The following is a 13,364-nucleotide window of genomic DNA, read 5'->3' as shown; positions in this document are numbered from 1 at the left end:
ATTTAAAATACGTACTCGTTGTTGTCTGTGCCTTCTCCAGATGGGTTGAAGCATATCCCCTAAAGGACAATACTGCCTTGTCCACAGCGAAAGCCCTTGTAAAAGAGTTCTTCCCTAGGTTTGGAATGCCGAGAATGGTCTGGAGTGACAATGGGAGTGAATTTGTGGGTCAAGTGATGAAGAAAGTATGTGAAGGGCTAGGCATCAGACAAAAGCTCCACACTGCAAATCACCCCCAATCAGCTGGATTAGTAGAATGCTATAATGGCACCCTAAAACTAAAATTGGCCAAGATTCAAGCGAGCACTGGTCTTAAATGGCCTGACGCTCTGCCCTTAGCACTCCTATCCACCAGAATGACCGTGCATTCCAGAGTGAAACTTAGTCCCTATGAAATTGTTTTCGGCCGTCCGGCCAACATATGGGGGGTGCCCAGACCCACCAAGTTCAGTGAGATCGAATATCCTGTTTTGCTTGACTATCTGTATGATTTGACGGCTAAATTGCGTGTTTTACACCAACAGGTCCACGACGCTCTGCCTCAGGCCTCTGAAACTCCAGGACACCCTATCGATCCTGGATCCTGGGTGCTGGTCAAGAATTTCCAGCGAATAAAGAATGACCAGCCCCGGTGGACCGGCCCGCATTTAGTCCTCCTCTCAACAAGACCTGCCGTTCGAGTGGAGGGTAAAAAACACTGGGTTCACGGCACCCACTGCAAACGGATCTCTCTGCCTCTGCCCTATGACCGGTGAGTCCAGGAGGGTGTCGCCGACTCAGAGACTGAATCTGTGCCACGATTTGTACCTTTCAGTGATGCTCGTGTGAAAGGAACAACTACAGAACAAGAGAGTGACAGGATTTTGCAACCAGCTGTACTATCATCAGCCCGATTGGACACAACAGAACCAGAAGTCCTGTTTCAAGACCACACAATACCGGGAAAACAACGGTATAATCTGAGGCCGAGAAATACGAACTAATAAAAATGGATTAATACATTTTTTTCCCCCAAGTACTATTTTTGAAAGCGCAGCTCTCCCATCTCAGAAACTTGCTTATTTTTGTTTTTCGAACCGCCATCCGGGTTCCGCTGCTAGGGCCGCGATTGCCCAAAGTCTTTGGGGTGCAGCTGGCGACGTTAGGTCGACAGTTCTGTTTGATCTAAGGGAGTTGCCCTAAATCAACAGAAACATTCCTTAGCAGAATCAACCTCCCATCGCGGGCAGCACTTTAGAGAGGATGGAGTTTTTCAAAATGGAGAGACCTGCCAAAACTGCGAACTTTAAAACAAGAATATGTGGATTGATGACAAAGAAACGTTTTTTATTATTATGCATTTTCCTGTTATTAAGTGCAATAATGTTTTTGACAGGATATATATTGTTTTCTTTACAAGTGACCTTTGCACCAACTACATCGCCCATACCTCCTCCTACTGTTTCTGCACATTCTTTTCAACCCCTTCCTGAACATGAGTCAGCTAGGAGATTAGAATTCATTAATAACTCCTTCATTCAGCTCTTGCACCAACACCAACTAGTAATGAACACGACTGACTGTTGGGTGTGTGGTCTTACGCCTCACACAACGGATAAAGGTATCCCTTATCTTGTCCTGCCATTCAGCCACAATGGCTCTGTGTGGGCATACAGAACAATGTTCATCTATGCACATGAAGTCTACCCCTTACGTTCTAAATCAGACAATCCTAAGAATAGTGCTCTAGTTAAGGGTATAGTAGATATGATTAAGGAAGATATTTCCTATGAGACTATCCCGAGAGATGAGACATTAGTATACATAGGATGGAACGTGACCGGATATGGAGCTACTCTAAGTGAGAAACAGCAAGCTAAGAGATCTTCCCCGATTTGGATTGTACCCCATCAGGGTCATCTATGTCTGCAAGGTACTGGCAGGAATCCCAGAGCTCAGTTAGGAAAGAGTGTCTGTACTGAAACGTATGTTTTTGCATCTCAGACTTCCCCTTCGTTTCTAGCAGCTAAGGGTACCTATTTCATCTGCCATGACAGAGCATATACATGGTTGCCCCCTGACTTTTCGGGACCGTGCTTCGTTTCGTTCCTGTTGCCACCCACCTACACGGCCGCGGCAGATTACCATAGGACAAGGACAGTTAGGGGTGTCGTGAGTAAAGACGACACTGCGGAACAGGAGTTTGGGGATTTCGCAAAAGGTTTTCTGCCATTTTGGGGGCCTATGCTGAACAGCAGGAACATTCGCCAATTGACGAGGGTGGTTGAATCCGCCGTGATTGAAACGGCTGGTGCCCTTAGTAACTTAACTGCTGAGCTCCAATCGGATCGTCTTATGACCCTTCAGAACAGGGTCGCTTTAGACGTCATACTTGCAGACCGAGGTGGGGTATGTAAACTGATCCAATCGAGTTGCTGTGTTTTCATTCCAGACAACGCTCCAACAGTGTACCAGGCCATCTCCAAACTGCATAAGATTTCCGAATCTATTCATGTGGATAAAGGAGATTGGTCTTTCATGGGATGGTTCTGGGAACTGATATCCGGCTGGGGATGGAAAATTCTGATGGTCATTGGGATGGTCTTAGCCATTCTATTCCTGTTCTGTCTGTGCGTGCAGTGTGCTCCTGCAATATGTAGCCTCTGTGCTACATCATGTGTAAGGAAGCCTGTGTCACAAGACGAACTAAGTACCAGAATGATGTTACAACAACATCTCAATGACTTTAGGAATATAGACCTGGATTCAGAGTAGCATGAGATTAGGTTGAATTGCCTATGTAAGGGCAAAAGGAGGGTTTGTAGTTCTGAAAATTCTGGACTCGTGCAACAAACTTTGTCGTAGCATGACGATTTTTATATCAAAAGACCGATAATGATGTTTAAAGATAGTTTAGAAAAGGCCGTACTCCCAGTAGACCAGAGGGTGGCAACCATCGTGGCAATCCCCAAACCTGGGAAGGAGCCGGGAGAGTGTGCATCGTATCGCCCTATCTCCCTTCTTAACGCCGAGATTAAAATATTGGCTAAACTCCTTGCCACCCGGTTGATGGCCTACCTACCTCAGCTCATACACCCAGACCAATCAGGCTTTATGCCACATAGGAGTACCGCTCTCAACATACGGAGGGTGCACAATGTATTGGCTAGAGCAGACACATTGTCGGAAAAGGCGGTAATATTGGCACTTGACGCTAAAATGGCATTTGATATGGTGGAGTGGCAATACCTGTTTGAAGTCCTGGAACGTATGGGTATCGGGCCGAAATTTGTGGCCTGGATCCGTCTGTTATACACTGCGCCAGTAGCACAGGTAGTAGCAAATGGCCATATCTCTCGAACATTCCAGCTAGGGCGAGGAACCCGCCAAGGCTGCCCACTATCGCCACTACTTTTCGCAATTGCGTTGGAGCCATTGGCGACAGTAATACGCTCCACCCCACTACTGAAAGGCATTGCATGGGCGGAGGGATGGGAGGACCGCCTGTCACTGTACGCAGATGACATGCTGGTATACTTAACAGATCCAGAGCGGAGTGTACCGGCACTATTGGCGCTATGTGACGAGCAGGGTAAAGTGTCGGGGTATACTTTAAACTGGAGCAAGTCAGAAATATATGTGCTACAAGGCCCAACCCCTATGTTGGGTGAAACCTGTCCCCTCAAAATGGCGGGATCCTCCTTTCGATACCTGGGGTCCATGTCACAAAAGATCCAGCGGAATTCTTTCAAAAGAACCTGTCACCACCGTTTGAACGCCTGAAACACAACGTTAAATTCTGGGCGGCACTGCTGCTGACGATGCTGGGTAGAGCAGCGCTCTACAAAATGATGTCCCTGCCCCGATTCCTATATATCCTAGAAAACACACCTTACCCGGTTGATACACGGTACTTCGGGAGGGTGTCAGCATTAATAGCCGGCCTCATGTGGAACAATCGCCCGGCACGGATAGCACAGGCCAAACTGCACAGAGGATGGTATGACGGAGGGATCGCACTACCGAATCTACAACTCTACTATTGGGCCGCCCAATTGAAATCCATTAACGAGTGGCTACATGTGCCTCAGGAGGACCCTGCCTATAGGGCGGATAGAATACAATTGGGTACCAACACTATCCTGACCCCACTTTACGATCAGAGGAAGGTACGCTCGCTCAAGGGACCCACAAAGCTTACTGTGTCGCTATGGCATAAAGCACAAGCAAAGCTGGGGTGGAAAGGGAAAATCACGAAACTTAGCCCACTGTGGGACACGAAGGCCCTGGGTAACCTGAGGAGTAGCAAAGGTTTTGCGATGTGGGATAACATAGGTCTGTCCACAGTGGGAGACTTGTGGGACAAGGATACACTGATCCCCTTCGAACAGTTGCAACAGCAATATGGGATGGGGCCCACAGAACTGTATAGATATATACAGGTGAGGCATGCCCTGCTAACCCCCATCCCAACGGCACAAAACTCCCAGAGGCGTCACCCATGGAGGACCGACTTCTCACAGACTTTATGCAGGAACGAGCGACATCCCTCACATATCGTAAACTGATGAATAACTTAGCGGACCCGACAATGGCACTGAAAGCTAAATGGGTAGAGGATGTAGGGGAACTAGATGAATCCGAATGGAACGAGGCGTTGGCAGCACCCAAAGAAGTGGGCATATCGGCAAAATTCTGGCTCATACAACTAAAAATCCTACATAGGGTATACTATACACGCACGATGCTGTACACAATACAGAAAATACAACACCCGTATTGTCTGCGAGGGTGCGGGGAGGAGGGGACACTGTTTCACACCATATGGGACTGCCCCCGCATCCAGGAGCTCTAGAGACAGGTTATGCATACTATGTCACAAACATTAGGAGTGTCCCTGACCCCCGAACCACGGAAATGCCTACTTAATGTATTGGAGCCCACAGACCTTAGCAAACACGGACAACAGTGGTCCACGATAGGTATGATAGTCGCTAAACGAGACATAGCTCAGAAATGGGGGGCTGCAGACACCCCAACACTAACACACTGGTACGCAAACATGGATAGGGTCATGATAACAGAAAGAGCCGTCTACACCATTAGAGCGTGCCCGCGCAAGTGGAACAGGATATGGACCCCATGGAATACATTCAGGGGGGATATATGTGAAACACTAGAAGAGGAAAAAGCACTGACATCCGACGAGGAAGATGAAGATGACTAGTAGTGGAGTGGGGAGAGATAGAAGTAGGACCCCAACCTATGCATGGCACTAGAAGTGAGGAGGGGGGGGGACGGGAGGCGTGGCGGGTGTGAGGGCGGTGGCGGGGTAGTGACCTACCATAGAAGAAGGGACAACAGCGAACTGCAGGGCCCTGTACTTGCATTAATGAAACAGACACGGGATATCTAGGACCGAAGTAAGGGAGTCACACCCGTTTATAGAAGGCTATAGACCGAATGTGGTAACTTTTTGTTGCTTTTATTGTTTAACGTTATAAAATATAAAATTGGACCTTTATAATTCGCGATGAGAGAGGACACACCTGAAAGGGCGACAGTGAGATGCCGCCGCGCCCCCGGGATGGCGGCTACTGGGCTGTGTAATAAATCAACTAACATATTTAAAATACAATGGCGGCCGGCCCCAGAGGTTGTAAGCCAGAAGCTGTGTAAGGCGATGTACGTAAATAAAGGTCTTCAAAAAAAAGACCGATAATGGCTAGTACACTGTGCACAAGCATTTTCGTCATAATCAAGTAACGATTTCACCTTGAAATCGTCATTTTCGATTTTGAACCCTTGGGTTCCATTTTACGCTTGGCAGCCATTTTGTGAGTTGCCCTTCACATAGGCTTGTAACTTCAGCTGAATTCGATATCAAAGGACACATACACCTTAATTGACTTCTCTGTGACCTGGCCAAGCTGAAGCCATTGCCCCAGGCCAAACCTGTTCGGTCAGTTTCTCTCCCAGTGGCCGAACGAGATAGCATCAAAGCACAACAGGCCATAAACTGTTCCCATCGCACACACACCCCCGCCCAAACCTTGCTCACACCTGTCTCTGCTCTTTTCTCTTCTTTTGCTTTATGATGAGGAGGAGCCCGGTTTTATTGAGGGTACACCGATATCTGATGAAAATGTTGGGCCTTGCCGGGTAATTGATCCCAAACTGGACACACTAAATGTGTACTTGTCATCATGACTCTGCTTTTTCTTTTGTAATGAAAATATGTGAATAGCTCACTGTAAATCCAAGAATGTTAGCACTGTAAATCTAGGAATGCTTGCCTGGAGCTTAAAAATCTGTATAAAAGGAGAAGCCAGGCTTTGTAAATTTGAGCAGTCTCCTGAGAATATACACAACGTGTTGTTGTACTTCTAGGACGCTTGTTACTTGGTTGCAGCCAATAAATTCGATCTTTGACTTCACCTAGAAGACTCGTGTTTCTGTGGTCTGAATCAGGAAAGTACTCGAGGTCTTTGGGTGTTGCCCTGACACCGCTGGGTTACCGGATCAGTACCGGTTCTGAAAAACCCAGTACCTCACCCCTCGCTGCTCGTGCTTGCTCTCCTGCCCCCTCGTTGCTTGTGCTTGCTCTCCTGCCCTCCCTCGTTGCTTGTGCTTGCTCTTCTGCCCCCCTCATTGCTTGTGCTTGCTCTCCTGCCCCCCCTCGTTGCTTGTGCTTGCTTTCCTGCCCCCCTCGTTGCTTGTGCTTGCTGTCCTGCCCCCCCTCGTTGCTCGTGCTTGCTGTCCTGCCCCCCCTCGTTGCTCATGCTTGCTGTCCTGCCCCCCTCATTGCTTGTGCTTGCTCTCCTGCCCCCTCTCGTTGCTTGTGCTTGCTCTCCTGCCCCCTCTCATTGCTTGTGCTTGCTCTCCTGCCCCACTTCCTTGCTTGTGCTTGCTCTCCTGCACCCCTCCCCTCATTGCTTGTGCTTGCTGTTTTGCCCTCTCGTTGTTTGTGCTTGCTGTCCTGCCCCATCATTGCTTTCTCTCCTGCCCCCCTCGTTGCTTGTGCTTTCTGTCCTGCCCCACGTTGCTCATGCTTGCTGTCCTGCCCCCTCATTGCTTGTGCTTGCTCTCCTGCCCCCTCGTTGCTTGAGCTTGCTGTTCTGCGCCCTTGTTGATTGTGCTTGCTATCCTGCCCCCTCGTTGCTTGTGCTTGCTATCCTGCCCCCTCATTGCTCATGCTTGCTCTCCTGCCCCCCTCGTTGCTTGTGCTTGCTCTCCTGCCCCCCCTTGTTGCTCGTGCTTGCTCTCCTGCCCCCCCTTGTTGCTTGTGCTTGCTCTCCTGCCCCCCCTTGTTGCTTGTGGTTGCTCTCCTGCCCCCCCTCATTGCTTGTGCTTGCTGTCCTGCCCCCTCGCTGCTTGTGCTTGCTGTCCTGCCTCCTCGCTGCTTGTGCTTGCTCTCCTGCCCCCCCCTCATTGCTCATGCTTGCTCTCCTGCTCCCTCGTTGCTCATGCTTGCTCTCCTGCACCCTCTATGCTTGTGCTTGCTCTCCTGCCCCTCTCGTTGCTCGTGCTTGCTGTCCTGCCCCCCTCGTTGCTCGTGCTTGCTGTCCTGCCCCCCTCGTTGCTTGTGCTTGCTGTCCTGCTCCCTCGTTGCTGGTGCTTGCTGTCCTGCCCCCTCGTTGCTTGTGCTTGCTCTCCTGCCCCCCTCGTTGCTTGTGCTTGCTCTCCTGCCCCCCTCGTTGTTTGTGCTTGCTCTCCTGCCCCCCTGTTGCTTGTGCTTGCTCTCCTGCCCCCTCATTGCTTGTGCTTGCTGTCTTGCCCTCTCGTTGCTTGTGCTTGCTGTCCTGCCCCATCGTTGCTTGCTCTCCTGCCCCCCCTCGTTGCTTGTGCTTTCTGTCCTGCCCCCTCGTTGTTCGTGCGTGCTGTCCTGCCCCCTCGTTGCTTGTGCTTGCTCTCCTGCCCCCCTCGTTGCTTGTGCTTGCTCTCCTGTCCCCCCTTGTTGCTTGTGCTTGCTCTCCTGCCCCCCCTCGTTGCCTGTGCTTGCTCTCCTGCCCACCCTCGTTGCTTGTGCTTGCTCTTCTGCCCCCCTTCGTTGCTTGTGCTTGCTGTCCTGCCCCCCCTCGTTGCTTGTGCTTGCTGTCCTGCCCCCCCTCGTTGCTCATGCTTGCTGTCCTGCCCCCTCATTGCTTGTGCTTGCTCTCCTGCCCCCTCTTGTTGCTTGTGCTTGCTCTCCTGCCCCCTCTCGTTGCTTGTGCTTGCTCTCCTGCCCCCCCTCGTTGCTTGTGCTTGCTCTCCTGCCCCCCTCCCCTCATTGCTTGTGCTTGCTGTCTTGCCCTCTCGTTGTTTGTGCTTGCTGTCCTGCCCCATCATTGCTTTCTCTCCTGCCCCCCTCGTTGCTTGTGCTTTCTGTCCTGCCCTCGTTGCTCGTGCTTGCAGTCCTGCCCCCTCGTTGCTTGTGATGCTCTCCTGCCCCCTCATTGCTTGTGCTTGCTCTCCTGCCTCTTCGCTGCTTGTGCTTGCTCTCCTGCCTCTTCGCTGCTTGTGCTTGCTCCCCTGCCTCTTCGTTGCTTGTGCTTGCTCTCCTGCCCCTTCGTTGCTTGTGCTTGCTCTCCTGCCGCCTCGTTGCTTGTGCTTGCTCTCCTGCCCCCTCGTTGGTTGTGCTTGCTCTCCTGCTTCGCCCTTGTTGCTTGTGCTTGCTGTCCTGCCACCTCGTGCTTGCTGTCCTGCCCCCTCGTTGCTTGTGCTTGTTGTCCTGCCCCCTCGTTGCTTGTGCTTTGTGTCCTGCCCCCTCGTTCGTTGTGCTTGCTCTCCTGCCCCCCTCGTTGCTTTTGCTTGCTCTCCTGCTCCCCTCGTTGCTTGTGCTTGTTGTCCTGCCCCCTCGTTGCTTGTGCTTGCTGTCCTGCCCCCATCGTTGCTTGTGCTTTGTGTCCTGCCCCCTCGTTGCTTGTGCTTTGTGTCCTGCCCCCTCGTTCGTTGTGCTTGCTCTCCTGCCCCCCTTGTTGCTTTTGCTTGCTCTCCTGCCCCCCTCGTTGCTTGTGCTTGTTGTCCTGCCCCCTCATTGCTTGTGCTTGCTGTCCCGCCCCCTCGTTGCTTGTGCTTGCTGTCCTGCCCCCTCGTTGCTTGTGCTTGCTGTCCTGCCCCCTTGTTGCTTGTGCTTGCTCTCCTGCCCCCCCTTGTTGCTTTTGCCTGCTCTCCTGTCCCCCTCGTTGCTTTTGCTTGCTCTCCTGCCCCCCTTGTTGCTTGTGCTTGCTGTCCTGCCCCCTCGTTGCTTGTGCTTGCTGTCCTGCCCCCTCGTTGCTTGTGCTTGCTGTCCTGCCCCCTTGTTGCTTGTGCTTGCTCTCCTGCCCCCCTCGTTGCTTTTGCTTGCTCTCCTGTCCCCCTCGTTGCTTTTGCTTGCTCTCCTTCCCCCCTCGTTGCTTGTGCTTGCTGTCCTGCCCCCTCGTTGCTTGTGCTTGCTGTCCTGCCCCCTCGTTGCTTGTGCTTGCTGTCCTGCCCCTTCGTTGCTTGTGCTTTGTGTCCTGCCCCCTCGTTCGTTGTGCTTGCTCTCCTGCCCCCCTTGTTGCTTTTGCTTGCTCTCCTGCCCCCCTCGTTGCTTGTGCTTGTTGTCCTGCCCCCTCATTGCTTGTGCTTGCTGTCCCGCCCCCTCGTTGCTTGTGCTTGCTGTCCTGCCCCCTCGTTGCTTGTGCTTGCTGTCCTGCCCCCTTGTTGCTTGTGCTTGCTCTCCTGCCCCCCCTCGTTGCTTTTGCTTGCTCTCCTGTCCCCCTCGTTGCTTTTGCTTGCTCTCCTGCCCCCCTTGTTGCTTGTGCTTGCTGTCCTGCCCCCTCGTTGCTTGTGCTTGCTGTCCTGCCCCCTTGTTGCTTGTGCTTGCTGTCCTGCCCCCTTGTTGCTTGTGCTTGCTCTCCTGCCCCCCCTCGTTGCTTTTGCTTGCTCTCCTGTCCCCCTCGTTGCTTTTGCTTGCTCTCCTTCCCCCCTCGTTGCTTGTGCTTGCTGTCCTGCCCCCTCGTTGCTTGTGCTTGCTGTCCTGCCCCTTCGTTGCTTGTGCTTTGTGTCCTGCCCCCTCGTTCGTTGTGCTTGCTCTCCTGCCCCCCCATATTCGTTGTGCTTGCTCTACTGCCCCCCCCTCGTTCGTTGTGCTTGCTCTCCTGCCCCCCCCTCATTGCTTTTGCTTGCTCTCCTGCCCCCCTCGTTGCTTGTGCTTGCTCTCCTGCCCCCTCGTTGCTTGTGCTTGCTGTCCTGCCCCCTCGTTCGTTGTGCTTGCTCTCCTGCCCTGCTATTGGCATTGTAAATGACAATGCCATTTATTTATGTTTAAAAAAATAAATAATAATAATAATGTCATGAGCAATGCCAATAGCTCTAACTTTAAGAATGCCGAGACCATTGCATTTTAAATGCTTGTTTCTATTGTGCCCGGGCCAATTTTTAATCCCAATCCAACCCTGGTGGTAATATAAATGAGTTGAAGTGTGAATAAACCTGCACCTGGGTTGGACACCCACTGTACCTTTACCTCCATCGGTGCATTCATATTGCTGAGCATAGCCCTGAGTGAGCCTCCGAGTGAGCGTCAGTGTGCATGACCCGGCACCTGCCTTGGACACCCTTCACCTCATTGTACCTTTGTTGGCTCCATGACTGCGTACATGTCCCTATGTGTAGCTCTGAGTGTGTATCTAAGTGAGCTGCAGTGTGAATAAACCTACACCTGCGTTGGACACCCACTGTACATTTACCTCCATTGTGAGAAGTTGACCTGGTATATGATGTCCACTAATTAAAGTGGGCACCTTTCACCGGTCCAAATTTCCCTTATGGTGATTTAAGAGGTCCAAGATAACCTTAAAAATCTATCCAAGGGATATTTGTGGAGAGCAGCCTTCAGGCTTAGTATTGAAGGAGTGTAAAGCAGCTTGTTTTAACAGAATGTAACCTTATAAATATGTATTTATTATTATAACACACCTTAAATATCTCACAGTATCTGTTACATGTAGATAAACACGAAGCACACAATTCTGTAGCACAGCAACAAACCTAAGTAGCACTAATTCACAGTGGGCTCCAGGGGAGATCAAACCATATATTAATAAAAAAGTGGTATGAGAAACAGGACTCGAGTCAAGACAGTGTCTAGAGGTTGTAGAATCACTGGGACCCCCAGGAACCACTCAAGGTGAGTAAGGAGGGACCCCACGGAGGCCAGGTGCAGTGTGAGAACCCGACGTGTACTACGTACAATTCATTGGGAGATTCGCGGTAGCAGCTTCAGTGCATAAAGACCCTTCCCAGTGGATTACAAAGAAACCCATTAGAACATAGAAGGTTGGAGAGCAACCCCTCCCATCGATACTAAAGTACCGGAGTTACCTATCCCAGAGAAGCAGGGTGCATAGGGCTGCAGTGGCATCGGAAACTGTTGTCGATCTCAATGAGTCTTCAAAGAATTGCCCCTGATGGAAAGAATAAAAGTGCCCAGTGGAATCCTCAAGTGGACTCCTGTTTAAAAGAACATGAAAGTAGAGGGGAAATAGTCTGGGTCACTCAGGAGTGACCAGAGGCTCGGTAGACGAATGCCCACTGAGGTCAGGTGCTTCAAGTGTGAAGATGGAGACCATGACACTGCATCTGTGGCTTGGATGTCGAGTGCTGAGGGGTCGGTGTCCGGCGGGAGACCCATCAAGCCTTGGTAGCGGCAACCCGCAAAGAAGGTTGAGTAAGGTTACGGTCTGGCCCAGCAAGGACCAGGAGACTCACCACAGCCAGAGGAGTCAGGGCAGGCCTGATGCAACCAGGGGATCCCAAGAAAAGACGTGTGTTCCCTCAAATGGACTCACTGGCCGGAGGCACAGGAGTCGCAAGGGGACCTCTAACAGTTTTGCAAAGTAACAGCTTGCAAGGCACAGCGTGCAAGGAGGCCAAAGTCCTTTGTATGAGATGTGTGCAGAGGTTGCGGCTATTGATAGCCCAATGCAATTAGTTGGGGAATGCAGACTAGCATATGCAATTGCAAAAATACACAGTGCACGGGGGTTCAGGTTACCCGGTCCCCACAAGAGATACTAACCTCAGACTTAGTGAGAGGGCAGCTCGACCCCAAGGAACATAGGAACCCACCTCCTGTGTTGCTGGTGCCTTCAGAGTCTGCAGGAGCTTAGGATCAGCAGATCAGTCAGTTGCATTACGGTGCCTGTGAATGCACAGGAGTGACTCCTTCACCCTAATGGAGATACTTCAGTTGTCTTTGATGCTCCACAGGTCCTGCACAGAGCCTGTATCGTGCAGGGGCACAGACGATGCTTAGGACGGAGAGGGAGATGAAGTCGGGCCCAGTCAAAGTCCAGTGAAGTCCAGAGTGTCTAGACGGTCGAAGTTCAGTGGAATCTTGTCCACATGAATCTAGGGTCTTACAGCCAGGTAAACCCTTTTGTAACCACGGGAGAGGGTTGGACAGATTCAGTGGACCCTCCCAGGGGAGGGACAGGACAGTGGGGAGGTTACTCCCATGTCCTTTGTCTAGTTTCGCGCGAGAGCAGGAGCCAACCGCTCCGAGGACTGGTTTGAACTGGACTGTGCACAGGGATACCAGTTGTGGCCCAGATGCAGACTTACAGGTACTTTGGAAGTGCACCCACCCAGCCCCAATGCACTAAATCCTGTCTGGGAGGTGGTCACACCTCCCTGTGACAAGATGCCTATTGTCCTGCCTTCCCCTGCTCGAGCTTGGCTCAGCCGCAGGAGGGCATAAATGTATCTCCGGTCAGCAGCAGCCATTTTGTGCTGCCAGGGCTGAGAAGGCTGGTACCAGGAACACCATGGTACCCACGAAGCACACTTCAGAAGGGTGGAATCATACCTCCCACACCGGTTACCAATGTGGAGGTATGATTTCAAGGTGTTTGACATGATATGTTTCTATGCAGCCGTTTTCGAGATTGCATTTTACGCATTCATATAATGCACCTCTACGTATATGTCTGGCTGCATTACCGACAACCCGGGAGAATGGTCACGTAAAACCCAGCACCCTGCCTTGAGGTTTGTCAAGGCCTGCCAGAGGGGTGACTGACAGGTTTTAAGTGTATTGACCTATAGCTATAGTAAACTTATATCTAACTTAAGTGGTGCATGCACCACCTTACACAGGCTGCAATGGCAGGCCTGTAGTTCCATTTTGCATGACCTCTCTTGGGTGGCATAATACATGCTTCCGCCCAGGGGAGGCCTCTGGGGTACCAATGCCCTGGGTACATGGATACCATATACTAGGGACTGACTAGGGTACCCCAGTATCCAATCTGGAGTGTACCTAAGTACATGCATAACCTTTTTAAAGAGAAATCAGATAGACTGGGTCCTGATTAGCAGGATCCCAGTCAGACTAGTCAAAACAGTGCAACATTAAGCAAAAAGTGGGGGTAACCATAAGA

At 51.3% G+C, this 13,364-nt stretch overlaps 1 protein-coding gene across 1 annotated transcript; it reads left to right on the top strand.

The window, feature by feature from the left end:
* Positions 1–1,242: 1,242 nt before the first annotated feature.
* On the top strand, positions 1,243–2,754 carry LOC147663037 (endogenous retrovirus group PABLB member 1 Env polyprotein-like). The gene has a single exon (XM_086950713.1). It carries the CDS (start codon positions 1,243–1,245, stop codon positions 2,752–2,754), a length of 1,512 nt encoding a protein of 503 aa, XP_086806839.1.
* The last annotated feature ends 10,610 nt before the right edge of the window (positions 2,755–13,364 follow it).

Source organism: Lissotriton vulgaris, unplaced genomic scaffold (genome assembly GCF_964263255.1).
Source record: "Lissotriton vulgaris unplaced genomic scaffold, aLisVul1.2 SCAFFOLD_1646, whole genome shotgun sequence".
In the NCBI taxonomy this organism is placed as follows: Eukaryota; Metazoa; Chordata; class Amphibia; order Caudata; family Salamandridae; genus Lissotriton; species Lissotriton vulgaris.
This window is presented reverse-complemented; position numbering and strand designations above follow the sequence as displayed.